General features: G+C 37.0%; 1 protein-coding gene across 1 annotated transcript in view; it reads right to left on the bottom strand.

Moving 5' to 3' along the window:
* The window catches only part of MICU2 (mitochondrial calcium uptake 2), a 137,913-nt gene that overhangs the window by 22,368 nt on the left and 98,800 nt on the right, over positions 1 to 16,745 (bottom strand). Inside the window, exons 3-7 of the mRNA XM_005516758.3 lie at positions 15,196 to 15,227; positions 15,008 to 15,083; positions 10,254 to 10,301; positions 6,420 to 6,502; positions 302 to 364 (exon numbers count right to left, since the gene is read on the bottom strand). Of these exons, the coding sequence (XP_005516815.3) occupies positions 302 to 364; positions 6,420 to 6,502; positions 10,254 to 10,301; positions 15,008 to 15,083; positions 15,196 to 15,227 (302 nt within the window). The remainder of the gene's footprint in view (positions 1 to 301; positions 365 to 6,419; positions 6,503 to 10,253; positions 10,302 to 15,007; positions 15,084 to 15,195; positions 15,228 to 16,745) is intronic.

Below are 16,745 nucleotides of genomic sequence, written 5' to 3'. Positions count from 1 at the left end.
TACGGAGCTCTTTCTGAGATATTCATTAATAGAAGAGAGCTACTTTGAAAGAGAAGCTCATGGAAACCAATCAACCAAGTGAGTACACAGTCTTGAAACACACTGATTGCATCCATTTCATCAGAAGGCTGAGAAATGACTAACATTTCTCTTTTCCAGTTAGAAAGCAGTTGACAAATACCCTTTCATTGAATTAAAGCACTGTGGCTTATATACTTATCAAAAAACTCTGAAAAAATAATGAAGTTCATGGGAAACATGACAATGTTTTTGTAAGGAAAATATATCTCTTATTTCATACCCGAAGTATGGTTTCGTCTCCAGCTGCTTTCAAGTCATCTTCCTTCCCAATGATTCTCTGTAGCTGTATTTGTTGAAACATGAGAAAAGAATAGAAAAATTACAAATCTGATCTTTTAAGAGTCTCCTTTTTCTGAACCTTGGTTTAATTGCACCTTTTCTTAATTATACATTTCTGCAAGGTTCTGTAGTCATGACAAAGTATTTGCATACTTGAGGATATTTTGCTATTCAGACACACTTTTTCCTAGGAATGTCTTATCTACTGTGGTTAATATAACCAAACATGAATTTATCTCTTGCAGCCCAGTGCTTCCTCTATTTTTAGAGGAGATTTTCTTGCATCAGAAGCTTAGTTTTCACTTCAGAAGATTTTGAAAGTCTGGGGCATAACATCAAGGATCATTCCAGAAAAAAAAAATTATCCTGATTTTCATTCTGTCCTTCTAGATAGTTTCACACAGTTCTGTTATAAACATGATCTTCTGGATATGAAAAACATACCTTACTCATGTTCAAATGAGTTACTATACAACTAACAATAAAGAATAATTTAATGAAATAAATAATCAGTTTTTTCAGAACTGGCATTAGGCAGAATGTGGTCTGAGTTTTCCCCTCCACCCCCAGAAAAAATTCATCTTGAATGTATTAGCTAAGAAGATTTTTAGAATTACTGAAAAGAATCACACTTAAAAACAGAACCTCCACTGTCCCAAATAAAGCTTTAAGGTAATATAAACAGTGCATTAATTTGCAGTACCTCAAGTATGTCAGAGCTACAAGGTTTCTTTGACTGTATTTCAGCTTCAGAGATGAACACTGACACAAGAACGAGTGATTTAATATAGCACAAAGTACACCTACCTTTCAGACACTTGCATGGATCCTCAAAAGGACAGCAGAAATGAAAAACAAGGCACTTAATACATTTCAGGTAGAGATACGGAATTACACCAATCACTTTGGATTTGGAGGCTTTGAAAGATGCTTTTAAAGCTCAAACATTTAAAAACTGCTGGTTTGCTTTTCAAACATTTCTGAGTGATTCCTCAACCTGCTCATTACAACTGGGAAAAAGTTCATTACCAAATTTTCACAGTCATTAATTATTCTGGGAAGTTTTTAATTCTAACCTTTGTTTTTAATTTTTTGTTCCTCAGAGAAGCTGTATGGTCTTGTAAATAGTAAGAAAAACATGCTATCCATTTGTGCTGGCAAAGGTCATCCCTCATTCTTCAAATTTGGAGTAATTCACCTGTTCAAGATTTGTTTGGGTTTTTTTATCCTAATTTTTTTAGTTTCTCAGGATGCTTACTTTCTATTATGAATTTTAAATTGCATGTTTTGATAGTATTTACCAAAAGAAATGCCACAAAACAAGGCAATTAAACACCACTTGTTCCTCCAAATTATCTTAATTTTTGATCATTTACAAAACAAATGACTAGTATAGTAAAAACATTATGAATTTCTTCATAGCAAAATAGCATTATAGAGCTCTGGGTAAAACCACAACTGCTTATCCATACTCTCACTGAAAAATCACATTTTTTCTTACCTGAAAAATTAATCATTTGATCATACATAAGGAATAAAATGGTAAATACTTTCCAAACAGGAGAAAAAAAGTTTTTTTTTTCTCTTTTGGATTTTATTTCTAAAAGGCTCTTAAAAAAATCTGTAGAGTAGATTACAGTAGCAGAGGCTACTGAAGAGCACAGACACACAGAACAATTATTTTCACTATTCTGAAAGATTTCACTTATTGTTTCCTTACACTGTGTGTAAATTCTTAAGAGAGCTTGAAACTATTTCCAGAAGTTGGTTGATTTTTTTCCAGCACAGTGCAGCAACTACTCACAGAGGGAGAAGAATTCTGCCCTCAAGAAATGGACTCCTCCATGTAACATTTATTTGTATTTAATATTTATATCTGCTTACCACTCACTATAATAATGGCTAATTCAAAGATAATGAGACCTATTATGCACAAGTGAAGCCTCTACTAAAGACAGAAGTAATCTGTTCTGAATAAGCCTTTCTGGCAAAAAGACTATGTCAGTCTTAAAAAGAAAAAAAAAAAAAAAGAAGAAAAAGGGTGTTTTTGCAACTTCCAGTTGCTTGAGAGAGATCAGTGCTTGTGGATGCTCTAAGACTACAGAAGTATTCTGTGCCACAACTGCTGAGTGTTGGGTGCTGGCTCATGCAGCCCTAGATGAAGCTCTACAATTATTTTGTGGTATCTGCTCTCCAGCAGAAGTGTGTAAGACAGAATACTTAGAAAGTCTAAGCCATATAGCTCTTGCATGTGCTATCAGAGCTACTCTGCCTTTATTCCCAATAGTTTTGAACTGTCATTAATTTTACTTAGACATCTTTAATCAGGACAGATTTAGAGAGTTAGGGAAATTCCTTACTTGCTTGGGAATTTTGGGAACTTTGGTAGCCTTATTCTTGTGGGAGGTCTCAGATTAATGTGCATGGGTTATTATGTGCCTGGAAATCCCCCTCACCAAGTCCCAAGTGAATGTCTTGGAAGTGCAGAGTTCGCGCAAGTATCTTATGGTCCTCACAGAGATGCAGATAACGTGGCTCAGAAATGAGAAATGATTCTGCACTCTGGCAGGGGCTGAGTAAACAGTGGCAACTAGCATCTGTGAACATGCCATTTCTTCCTTGTCTTCTTCACCCTGGAGTTGCAGGGAAAAGCAACACAACCCTCTTGGCCCTAACACTGGAATGTCTCTTGTGCTATGACCGTTTACCACTGAAATGTGGATGAAGCAGAATTACACTGGCTTTAACACAAAGAAATGGGGAAGAGAGAGAACAAGAGTATCCCAGTGAAGGGAGAGACTTTTACTGGAAATGAAGAAAATGTGCACTGAAATGGAAAGGCTACGGAGGACAAGATAGACTCTCTTATTGAAAACATGGGATTGCATTCAAGATCTGCTTTCCCAAACATCCATTTTTGTTAGCAGAGAACACTGGGAAATTCTGCATGTCACACTCCTGAAGTGCCTGATCCATACAGATCTGAGCACCCTATATCCCATCACATAATGCAGGCACTGAGGATTGGGGTTGGAGTTTTTGCTTGTCTCCCTTTCCTGAATGACCTGCTTGACACATCTTGTGCCTGTTCATCCAGGAACACGTGAGAATTGAGATACACACAATTCAAGGAATGATGGACATTTTGCAAACCAAAAGGCAAGTTCTTACCTCAAAGACTCTACAGTCTAGATCAGCAGTTGGACTCTAGAGTCAGACAACACAGACATACATAGATGTCTAATCAGTAAATAACAATGGGAAGTGGGGAGTACAAGTGACAAAGCAAGAGAATGAACTAGCAATAAAATTTTTTTTCCCATTGTGCCCTGCCTACAGACACTGCCTCCTGATTACTGCTTCTTCACTATTCTTTTCCACTGCATTTTCCTTACACACATGTCCTGATGTTATCATCAAATATAGTGTGGAAATCACTATAGAGTAGTTCAGATATATTTTCCTATGTTGCCAGTTGGGGCAAGACAAATGATAGATTAGCCACATAATTTACTGATTTATTAGCTATCTAGAAACTTTCTATGATGCATATAAACTAGAGTATACAAATTAACACACACACAGTTATTTCCACATTCTTTCCAATAATTTTATTTTTAAACCAAATCTATAAAGTTTTGCTTGAAAATAGTCTCCTTTGTAAATATTAAGAAAATAGTCATGAGAGAAAACTCATCCTCTGACTAACTTGCATCCTTTGGGACTTATGTGAATGAAATGATTCTTGTGAGTTGACAGTAATTTATATGTTGGGTTTTCTTACCACTCAATATTATTTCATCAATACAGTCCAAAAAGGAAATGCAAAGTAACAAATTAAAGTAACTAGAATAATTTTCATTTAACTTGATTGTCTCTACAGAAATCAAATTATTTTTAATGATTTATATAATGTTTTCACCTCCACATTTGATGACTTTCTGTTGTTTGTACTGTCTGATTCAATTAGAATTACCTGAAATGGGTAATGGTACTAAATATATAACATGTTGCATATCTCCCCAAGAGAGCAGTGCTGTATTTCTGTAAGAATCTCCTTATTTGCTTAACTGGCAGTACCTTTTTAAAAAAAGCACTGCTAATGTTGCATTTTGGTACAGAGGTACTACCAGATGAACATGTTCACCCATGTTCATGGAGTTACTTTCACTTGTAACATTGTTTTGCAGATGAATAATACAGCCATAATAGACTTATTTTGGTAATCAGGGCACTGCTAGTCTGATAACAATTCACTATGATTGCACCTGTTTTAGTAGGTTAAAAATATAGGCTTTACTAGAATTTGATTTCTTTTTAATCAGCAGAATAACTAACAGTTTAACAGAATAAATTCTTCAAAATTAAAAGATCTTGTGTAGCAACAAATGGGTGTAGGGCTGTGCCGCTTTTGGCTGGGGTAATTTCCCTCACACTGGCTGGTGTGGGGCTGTGTTTTGGATTTGTGCTGAACAGCACTGATAACACAGAGATGTTTTTGTTATGGCTGAGCAGGGCTTACACAGAGCCAAGGCCTTTCTGCTTTTGTACTGTCAAGCTGGGGAGGGGACTGGGGGTGCATCAGAGGTTGGGAGGGGACACAGCCAGGACAGGTGACCCCAGCTGACCAAAGGGACATTCCAGACCATCTGATATCATGCTCTGTGTACAAAGAGGGGGGAAGAAGGAGGAAGAGGAGGAGATTTGCAGTGATGGCTTTTGTCTTCCCAAGTTGCCATCACACGTGGTGGGTCCCTGCTCACTTGGGAATGGCTGAACACCTGCCTGCCCATGGGAAGCAGTGAATGAATTCCTTGTTTTGCTTTGCTTGTGTGCGTAGCTTTTGCTTCACCTATTAACCTGTCTATGTCTCAATCCATCAGTTTTCCATCTCTTACCCTTCTGATTCTCTCCCTGATCCAGCTGGTGAGGGAAAGAAGAAGCAACTGCCTGGGGCTTGGTTACTGGCTGGGGCTACACCACAACAAGGGTACCTGCAAGTTCAGTTAGAGGCTTCTGGGAACATTCCTGAAAAATGATCTAATTTCAAATATTATTTTCAAATAGTATTACTAAGTCTAGAAGTATTTTTGCAACATTTTAAAACAAATTTAAAGCATGATTTATCAATTGTAACCTTGCTAAGAATTCACTGAAAAAGAAAGTGATCAGTGCAAAACATGTGAACAGCTATTCTATCATTAATTCAGAGTTTAAGGCTATGAAATTCACCTAAATAAATTTTTGCTAATTTCTCTATCAACAGGTACATTTAATTTTAAAAGTTTTAGATTTTAAGGTTTTCTAGAGATGTGAGTTCATGATCAGCTTTAATGTCACCCTACTGGCAGAAAATAATTTGACTTGTAGTAGCCATGTCAGCTTCTTATAAAATTGTCTCTCCACTTACATCCAGTATGAACTGAGGATCTGAAATAAGTTGAGTGATTCTATTAAAAATGATGATTGTTAATTCAAATTTTGACAAGAAGTACTTAGATAGTCTCCTGTTAAATATTTAGAAGTTGAATAAGCTATATAATTAAGCCTATTCTTTAAAAACATCAGAGCAAGATTTCCTTAGTTTTTGAAGTATCTACCTTTCTCCCCCCATTTAGATGCAATATAGGAAAAAAAGTGCTGTTGCTGTTGAAAGTGTGAATTCATGAAACCTTTCTGCAACAGCAAGCCAAATTAATAAAGACCAAATGAGGATGGTGAATTAAAGAAATTATTCAACATACTTAGAAAACAAAAGACTCTTCCAGATGATTATTTAAATTAGCTCATGGAATTAAGGGATATACACTAATTCCTACCTTCCCAGTAGCAGATACCTACTTACAATTCTAAGGTAATATTTATAGAAGTGGATTCAGTTATGATGATATCCCAATACTTCAATATGTGCTCCTTATATATAAAATATTTTAGTAAGCAGGTGATCATAGACTGGACTGAAAAATAGCTTGATGATTTTAATGAATCTTCAGTGAGCAAATATAACCCATAGATTTATTTAAATGCTTTAAAATTAAAACATATGTAAATACATCTACCTTAAAGAATTCTTTCTTTTCAACTTGTTCATTGCCATCTGCATCCAACATTTTAAAGGCAATCTGAAGTCCAGTCTGGGGTTCTGCAACAAATTGCAAAAGAACTTAACTGAAAATATCACACACTAGGACTCAAATACCAAATATAAAATGAGTATTGACTCTGGTTTAGTTCTCCATCATTCTGTACACACATGGTATTTCCAGTGAACCATACACACCTCTTCCATTATAAGTGAACTGTTTAAACACCTTTTTACTATTATTTCAAGGGATAATTAATGCAATGGCAAAGTAAGAAATGCTGTGTACAAGCCATGAATGTCCATCTGACCCCCACAAAAATACTGTAGCCCTTACTAGCCAGTTCTTAAGGAATTCTCAAAGGATGTATCTATAATCCCATGTCACTTCTGCAGTCTAGCTCTGCCTTGTTTATAAGAGCTCCTTTTCTGGAGAGAAGAGTAGAAAACTCTTTCTGGCTGTTTCTGACAAAAGCATGTTTTGTGTGATTCCTATCAAGCTGATTTTTTTCAGGAATTCTACACAATTTTACCCTATATTTCCTTCACTGAGTGGACTTTTCAACACAAAAATGTAATGAGACACTATAAAAGCATGGTATGTTTTGAGTCCCTTCCCACAATTTCTTGATCTTACTTTGCTTACAGGAGGTGGCCTTGATCATTAGCAAGCCACACAGGAGCAGCTTGCTGCTGAAATGTAGCTACAGTGCACTGTGGTAGCAAGTCCTTATCCCAGTAATCTCTGGAGCAGGTGAATTATTGCCACCACCCAGTCATGTCAGGCATTAATATGAAAGCCATGGCCTTATTGTCTCTGGAAAATATTGATGGTTCCAAGAACAGTACTGGACTCACGAGGGCAGTGAAGCACTATCTCTAAAAACTCTAATGCCTTCGGAGTTTTGCTTCTGGAAATATATTCTTCTAGTTATATTCTGTAAAGTTTTAAGCCTTGACTTTTTTTTAGCGAATCTTTCTGCAAAGGGAACAAGTTAAAGAAATATCCCACTCCTTTTAAGTCATAACATGATGGTTAAAGAAAGTACTATTTTAGAAATAACTACATCTTCAGCAGTCAACTAATATTCTATGTGAAGCAATCTTGTGATGCAGGGGTATTTTATAAATACCGTTGCAATCTGCACAGCAGAGCTGTCCCCAGCAACCGGGTTGATTTAATACTCAAAACTGGCTTCCTTTCCATGGAAATGCCACATGCTAAATTTGTGTTACTAGTATAAAAGCAAGAAAAGGCTATCCAATAACATATTTAGAGAACAAAAGTAATTGATGTATTTAATAGCAATTCATACCATCTGTGTTCCAATTTTCAGATAAGAGAGCTGTTAGTGAAAATATAGACCTAAAGCTGCTTATACTGTTCAGAGATGACATACTTATCTGATATGATGTAATCCCAAAGGTATGTGTTCGTAAAATAAGCATAGTTCAAAGACTACCACAGATATATTTGTATTTAATTAGAATCAGGCAAAATTCCAAACTCTGAACAGAAGAGCTTCATCCTGGCTGGGAGTGCCGGTTAGATCTAGGTGCTTCCTCTCCTAATATTCCTGTGTTGACCAAGCTGCCAATTGCTGTGACTGGGTAATTGAAACAGAGCTCTAAGTAAAGGTGACAACTTCAGTTCCTGGGCTTTTTCAACAGACAGGGCTGCATTAACCTATTGCTAGAAATGAAATTCAATACAGCACTGGAAAAAGAAAAGATAGTGATGACACAAGACATAAAGAAAAAAGAAAAGAAAGTGGGGAAAAAAATAAAACCTTTGTCTGTCACAAAATTACATTTTCAAGTTCAGCATTTTTACTGATTTTGTATGACAGGCAGCACTGTCTGGTCAGCAGTGTCCTGGAACCAGGAGTCTGATGACTCTTTTTCCCTTTCCCTATTGCTCAGATAGTGATTCGGAAGCAATTTCAATACTGATGCCTGCTTTAAGAAATCTCACATTAATTCTAACTAGCGAGAGAGACAGGTTGTGTAACTCGGGGCTGACTGACAGGGGATACTTGTTAGGTAAAGATAGAGGCACTAACACTTGTTGACATTTGCTTTCAAACTGATCAGTATGATAACCCTCTGTGTAACCAAAGCAGCAACATTACCACTGCATTTTTACCCTGCATCAAAAGGTGCCTTTGTTTTTGCATTTCAATATATTCCTACACAAATTCTGTGAAAAATAATGCTATTTGATTGTCTGGAGAAGTGGAACAACTTGCTCTGATACTGCCTCAATTTTCTAATTGCTTCAGCCAATAATTCAGCATGAATTCACTTTCAGCTGCCATAAAATTCTAAAGAAATAGAATCTTTGGCACCTATTTCTGCAACTTTAAGGTAGTCTTCTGAAGTTATAATTTGGCTGTCATGGTTGTCCTTTTTTAACATAAATTCATCTTTTTTGAGTTGCAACAAATATTTTAAAATCAGTATTCGTATTTGTGTGTTAAAGCTTAATGCATATCTACACAGATAATTTAATACTGTGTAAGCTGAAGTTGCCAAAAGAGATTACCCACCCTTCATGCTGTGCAACAGGAACCAATGCAGTTCTGCTGAGAAATGAAAAAAGCTGCAGAAGGGCCACTTGAATTGTGCAAGAGGTGTGTAATGATGGAAGGCTGGACATACTCTTTCCACTCTCTGGAGACCAAAATTACTTGTTCATACTACACCATGAGAGGGTGAATTTCCAGAGCAAGGAAAATTTGTGAGTTTATTTCAGGCCCAGCCATGGACCTTGCAGCCAAGGAAGCGATGAAGGGTCATCCGAGAGTCATGCCTCTACAGTCTGTGAGGGAAGACGTGACTTCCTCTTTTTCTCCTTTCCCCATGCACTGACACAATAAATCTATTATGCCTGGCTTTGTTCCTTGCTGAAAATATTAGACCTGTCTAAGTCAGTGGAACAAGACCACATGTAGACTATTCTGTGGACTATTCCATGGACATGCATATGGACTACTTCACTACTGCTGTAGGGGTCTTGCCATGTAATGCTTATTGATGCATCTCAAATCTTGGTATTTTTAAGCACACATCAGAACAAAACAGGGGGGTGGCAAGCATGGCTCAGAGTAAGTACCAGACAATTCCAGATCACTTCCATGCATAAAACCAAAAAATGCCTGTTGCTTGTAGATAAAGCACATACCAAACAAAAGTTGTTTTAAAAAAAAAGTGCCCGAGAGAAAAAGGAAGGAAGCAAAGGAGGGGGGGAAGACATACATGAACAATACTTGAAGGAAATAAAGTTAAAAGGAACAGAACATAAAGAAAAAGGACTTAAAAGTCAGGCAAAAAGTCACTGAAAAATTCTGCTGTTTGTGTATTGCACCCATTGCAAACCTGAACACAACAAAAACAGGCAACAATCTTTGAGACACTACAACAATTTTCCCACCCCTGCATGAGCCATATTGCTAATGTCTCATTGTCCAAAATGACTAAAACTACTATCCAGAAGAAAAACTACTTACTTTCCCATCCAGTTCTTCCCCTTATTATGTGGTTCTGTAAATCCTCTCAAAGGATTTCAAAAGACTTTTCTGATCCCATTGTGCAGGGAGTACCATGATTTTTTGAAGTATTGCTATGGGCCAATAATGACACTGATGTCCATTTATATTTATGCATTGTCATCCTATATACAGTAGGGTTTTTTTTATATTTTACTATAATACAGAAATTTAGAAGCTAAAAAATATCAGAAGAAAAGTTCCTGGTAAACTGTTAGTAGCTGAGTATTTGTGCCTATGTATTTTAGATATGCAATACTTACTCGTAAGAATTGTCAGCAAAAACAGATACTCTGCATAAGATATCAACCCTGAAAAAAAAGTTAAAAAATTACTTGTGGAAAACCCAAAAACTTACAGCAAAATTTGAAAGATTAAATCTTACAAATATAAAAAAATGTTGTTTGCCATTGTATGAAATATGTATATTAAAGTAAGGCAAGTTACTATTTAATAAATTTTTCAATTCTGTTTTTAGTACTCTGAAGGTAAAATTCCCTAACCCGAGACTAATCAATGATCCTGTCGAACCAAGAAAGTAAGGTTTATTTGGTATTAACAAAAGGCCTACACTAAATCTTTGGATTCTCACTGAAAACATTCAATGTTTATATAAAAGGCAAATAAATTAAATGTGCTTTGTCACATTTAGTACCTGGGAGGAGAACTACTCTAACATTACCCTGAAGGATCAAAGTCCTCCATCCTTTGGCAGGCTCGCAGAAGGCGGAGAATAGCTTCCCTCTAATTCTCAAGGGAACATGGCAACACGCAAAGCTGCCAAGCTGCTAGATTGTGCTGATAGTACTGCTGGGCCCTGTGCCAAGAGGAGGCTTCTTTTTTTTTTTTTTTTAAATAGGAACATGTCCTTTCTACAAGGTGAAAGTATTTTACCCCCTTTTGAAGGAAAATTCCAGTGTTTTCTTTTGAAATACCGCCTTAAGTGAAAAGCCTGAACAAACACAAAGATGTGATAGCGTCAAAATAGAGTGTGCAAGCTAAAGATAGAGAGTGCAGAATGAGGGTGGCTAAACAACAGAATCTGAACCATCTGCCCTGCAATAATGTTTGGGGAAAAAAATGTAAAGGGCTTTTTTGTAAATCACTTTTCAAAATAACTGAGCTACTTTTAACTTGTGAGCTAAACATTGTATAATGCTGAAGCTGCTTAAAATAATGAAGTTCAAACATGCCTATCTGTGCAAAGATAAAATATTTTTGTAATTTATATTTAGTTAATTGATAGATAAGGAACCCACTTAAGCTTCAGTGATAAACAATTAACTTCTGATAAACTACTATGCAGAAGCAACAGCATTTGTATTTGACCTCTGATAGTGACTTAACACTTCTAAGCACCAGAGCTCAGAAATATTAAACTGCTAAATGCAAGAATCTGAAAATCTGAGAACAAGCCTTAGCTAAAGGAAGGTCTAATGCTGATCCTGTTGCCTACACACTCTGGTTCCATATCTCAGCTTTCCTCTCCATAAAAATAGGACTATTTACCCTATTATCCCAGATGAATCATGTAAATCAGCACAGTACTACAATCATACATTACACTGTGGAAATAAAAAATACTCTCCTCTCAAAGACTTTGGCTTACAAGTTTTAGCATTTCTGTCATTGCAAGAATGCAAATTATTATTTTCATTGCTGTAAAACTTGGAATTGTATTCCTAGATGAAACATCTAGGTTTTCTACAAGTTTGAAACCAAATAAGCAGAGAAAGAACTCCTGTCCCATTTTTTAAGCTTATATGCCTAAGGCAAGATTAAAAAAGAAAAAATGATAGAAACAAATAGGTGGTAAAAAGAATTCAAGCAAACAGTGTGATAAGTAATGATCAAGATTCCTAACTTTGTTTTGTGTGTGACACAGCAAAAGAATGTTTAAAGGAAGAATAGATAGGAAGACAAGGAGGCAACTTCCAGGTCTGTATAGAAAACACCTCCCAGTCAAGGACTGCAGTGATGTCAGCACAAAGATCCCTGACTGGAAATATAACCACCAAGCAATGAAGGATGGCATTACTGGGCAAGGAGAAGTGGGAGTCAGCCCCTCAGCTGTCTTAAGATGTTCTGCATGGGGATAGTCTAAGGAAGACCTGGAAGTTGAAGACAAATGGCTTATGCTAGATAGAACAGAACAAAAACGGAAATAAAATGGAACAAGGAGAGCCCAGTGTGGGGATACAAAATAGGAGATGACAACCCAAAGAAGCTGTGAAAGGAAAACCTGTTTATCAAAGCTTTTGAAAGGATATTAACATGGCAGATTATGGTCGTAAAAGTCTGAGAAAAAATAAAGTTGTAATAATTGAGATACAAAATACTGAGCCCTGGAGAGTTTTAGCTTTATAGCTAGACAGGGATCATTATACCTTATAAAATTTTGCAGAAAGAATCTGAAAAATTTTTACGGAGATGGTAAGATGCGAAGGAAAGATCAATTTAAAGACAACACCCTGCTGATTGGCTCAAGGGAGAAGCACCTGAATTGAAGAGGGCTGGAAAGAGAAGCCTTGCAAAAAATGGCAGGAGTAAGATACAGACTCCATTTTTATCACTTTACTGTAATCTAACCAAAAAGTCACTATAGTGGAATTGGTAAAAAGGTAAATATAATAAAAATATGTAGCAACATTTTGGATTGTTCTTTAAAACCTGACACAATGCGTTAAAGAAAATTCACAGCCTGCATGATATTCTCTGGAAGACTGATTGTACTAAAATAACTTATCATATGATTTTTTTAATTTGTGGACTAATTTCCATTTAAAAGCTCATTTTAATTTTATTGCCCTTTTACTATATGCAGTGAGTGGCCAACAGACCTCATGCATAAAGTAAATGAAATATTTTTCTTAATAATTTTCTTTTTTATTCTACAATAATTATTACAAAGGTACTCAAATTAAAAGATGTAATGCAGGAAACTTAAAAAAACCAAAATAAAACAACCTACTGAAAATTAAATTAATATACAAGCAAAATTTAAAAGATAAAACACTGTTGAATGACTCAGCATACTTGTAGTCAAGGATGTGAAGCTTGCATTGGCAAATATACTGTCATTTTCTAAAGCTAAAGGAACCTGCCTTAACCCTCCCTAGAAATATCTGTCCTCAAACTTACTCACAAATGCTGGCAGTACAATATTCTTATTGCTGAATGAATTGTTAAGTGTACCTACAAAATATGACACAAATTTTAAAACTGTCCACTAGAAGGCAGAATCCCCTAACATTACATTTTACAAACCAGACTGATGGCAGTTTCCCCTCTCCTTGATATTTAAAAAATGATTTGAAGGTAGTTAAAATAACCTCAGCTAAACAGTTGGACAGGGGTAGATTCATTATACAGGTATTTGTAAAAGCATAAATATTTTAATTTTTAAACTGTGATAATAATGCATCTCAAAGTAAAAACATCGAGGTCACTAAACAGGCATCATGACCAAATATTGTAAAAAATGTGAGTGTTTTAGATAAAAAATCTGAGTTTATGGATGACTGCACTGAATGTTTCTGCATCATCTCAAACTCCTACCTGACCTTTGAAGGACAAAGATTCGAACACACAGTGCTAAGCAAGGGCAGATCTTTGCCAGAAGGCAGAAGACGCCAAATCTGAGTGTATCACTGAGCCCACTTTCTGCCAAGCACTCAGCTGGGAAGAGGTGCAGTAAGAGGAGGCTGCACAGATTTGCTGTTTTCAGTTTCTCTTTGTGGATTTCTGGTTTTCCCAGGCAGCATTCTCTGGGGATTTGCAATGTCCATCACTAGAAAAAGAAAGGCTCTAAAAAAGCAGATAAGGAGAGAAAATATCCAAAAATTCAAGACTGAAAATACTTTAAGCCAAATCTGGGGAAAACATGTGATGATTGGAAAAGACAGGGAATGACTAGTACAAAATCCAGCCTTTCCTAGGATAGGAAAGAATAGGTAATTTGTTCAGAAATGTTTCAGGGCTTTTGGGGTATGCTCGGCCTTTCAGCAGTGGACTGATAAGCAAGGCACCCAGCTGGAGACCCTTGCAGGTCTGCACAAGGATGCAAGAAATGAACTGCAGGCAGTAGAGGCTGTAAGGCTGAAGGGTGGATGAAATGCTGCAGGCTGAGATCGAGGGCTGCTCTCTTGGCACAAGCTTCCACTTGTGTCTAAGGATTTGCTGTGCATGGAGAGAGCATGGCTCATGTCTGCCAAGGAACTGCAGCAGTGCAACAGCAGCTTTATTTTTCAGAAACATCCATGGGATAAGGGATTCAGGCTGAACTGTATGATACAGAAAGTTTGTGAATAGGCGCTGTAGGTCTTTCCCATTAGTTTGGGAATTTTGGTCTTTGTTACTGTGAAATGGTTAATTGCTCATCTATTTGGTTTTCTCAATCCTTTTGTTTGTTTTCTTGCTTCAATTAATTTATGTTAACAAGATGTTTATTTGGTGTTCTTTAATCCCCAGTTGTTACACTAACAATAGTTAGTGCTCTTAGTTTTCTCTTTATGTAGTCCAATATGAAGTGGAAATGCTGGGTGAAAAGAAAACAAAGCACATCAACACTGTGAAGGGTCACAGAGCTCCTGAAGAGGGAGAAATAAGTTCAATGGCTCTTGGAATCAGGGATACCACTTAATGTAACTAGGTACAAATTTTATTTTCATTTTTATTCTTAGTTTCCATGCATGTATGTTATATAGAGGAACAGTCAGGTTATTAACAGAAAGTCTTAAAAGTCCATTTTGTGTTCAGATCATCCCTTTAGCCCTTTTCTCTTCCAAGTAGGCTCTTCAGTTTCTTTCATGTCTCCTCCTGCACCTCGGAAGGCTTTCAATTCCCAGCCTCTTTACTCTCTCTCTTGCATAACTGAGAGATTTGCCAAGGAGGCAGCTACTGGCTAGATGGGGATGAGGTAAAATCCATGAAAACGTCTTTAAAAATACATTTAACGCACACCATATAATGAGACGAAAAGCAGGATGTATTTTTCAGTATCAGAAATGCTCATTACCTTTATCACCAAGCTCCCTAAAAAAGGTCGGTCCTGGTTTAGCTTTGGCAACATACACCAGTGCAGCATCTACCTCCTTTAAAGACACAAACAAGAAAATATAATGCCAGTTTTGAAAGAGACTTAATCACTTCAGTAACAGAAAGAATGCAAGTTCTTTTGAAGAAAGAAAGGAACATTTTGCTTACCTTTTTTGTCAGTTTCTTGGCTGAGGCTTTGCCTGTAATAAAAAAAAAGAAATCATCATTCAATAACAAACTGACTTTGAACTTTGATCAGGTTCTGTGGCATTTCTTCAGATTTTTATGGGAAAATGCTAAGTAATATGAAACAGAGTATTTTGCAACAGACAGTTTGTTTCTAATTCCCATAATGATCATGAAAGGACAAAATTTAAAAATAATATGAGCGGTCTGTTCAAATGTTCTCTCAGCCTAGATTAAACCACAGCCCACTTTTGTATCAGTGACCAATTTACTAGTATGACTTTGCATACTGTGAGCTACAAATGTTGCACAGATTCCAAAGGAAGACTATACAGCTGCAGTATTTACAAAGGGATGTGCATGCACACATGATAGTCCTTGAAGAGTTGCAGGTTGAGTATCTGAAAGCTAAGAAATACCAAAAAAAAAAGAAAAAAAAAGAAAAAAAGAGAAAAATTAATGAAAATGTTGATGTTTCTATTAAGCAGAAGTAAATTGAACAATTCTGCTTTCTGAAAGAGCATCAGACAAAAATAATGCAAACTCCTAAGTGTTTCTTAGCAGGTTCAAATGTATTCACTCAAATAGGGGAGCCACTGGCAGCATAGGTTATGCTCCTGTGTAAATCACATGTTTGAGGAGCTGCAATGTATCAAGAGTGGAACATTCCAGCTGGCTAGGCAGGGATTACAGAAACCCTATGGTCATGGACCTGCAGGAGCTGTGCATGTCCCTTCTCAGTCTATCTCCTCATACAGTTCTCCAAACCCTGTTGCCCTTCACTCTTAACCACTCTCAGCCCATCACACTCTTCCCTCATCATCATTTCCTCTGCATTCCAGCCAGACACTCCTTCCTATTTATTCCCATTGAGTAAGCACAAACTGAGCCACTTGGATGTGCTCTGTGGACTGCTGCCCCTCTGTGCAGCAGCCTGCTGTGCTCCACTCTCAGTCTCCAAGGCTACTTTGCTGCTTCACAGGCATTTTGCATCCAAAGGGTCACCAGTGCAGCACCACTATCTGGAAATGGACACGATGGAGGCAGCCTGGTGGGCAGCTGTCAACAAACGGCTACCAAGCTACCAAGCATTTTCACAGACCCGTAATTTGGCCAGACAGAGGTGCTTTGTCAGTAAAATTGTGAATTTCCACAGTGCTGGCAAATGGCACACCCAGCTGCAAGGGGTCTCCACTGGCAACTTTCGGCTTGGAACATCTCAACCAGCAATAGCTCATTTTTCAGCACAGGAAAACCAGGACCCTGGCCTCTGCTCCCTGGACTAGCAGTAACAGTTTTGCTGATAAATTCGCCTCCCCACATCCCCTCCCCCAAATCAGCCTAAGGCAGACACCTGGCACATAACATTTCAACACAAATGTTTAAGTTTGACAAAAGTTATAAGCAACTAAAATTAGGGTTTTAATACTGGAGTGTTGAGTGACCCCAGCAACAGGTGTTGCCAGTACCACCTGTTACTGTGGATGAATACATTTTTGTGCAATGCCTATACACACATTTACACCCATATA

The sequence above is a fragment of the Pseudopodoces humilis genome, chromosome 2 (genome assembly GCF_049639895.1).
Source record: "Pseudopodoces humilis isolate 2021_Gansu_Grassland_sample_001 chromosome 2, ASM4963989v1, whole genome shotgun sequence".
Taxonomy (NCBI): domain Eukaryota; kingdom Metazoa; phylum Chordata; class Aves; order Passeriformes; family Paridae; genus Pseudopodoces; species Pseudopodoces humilis.
Note: the sequence above shows the minus strand (reverse complement) of the source record. Positions and strands in the feature narration are given on the sequence as shown.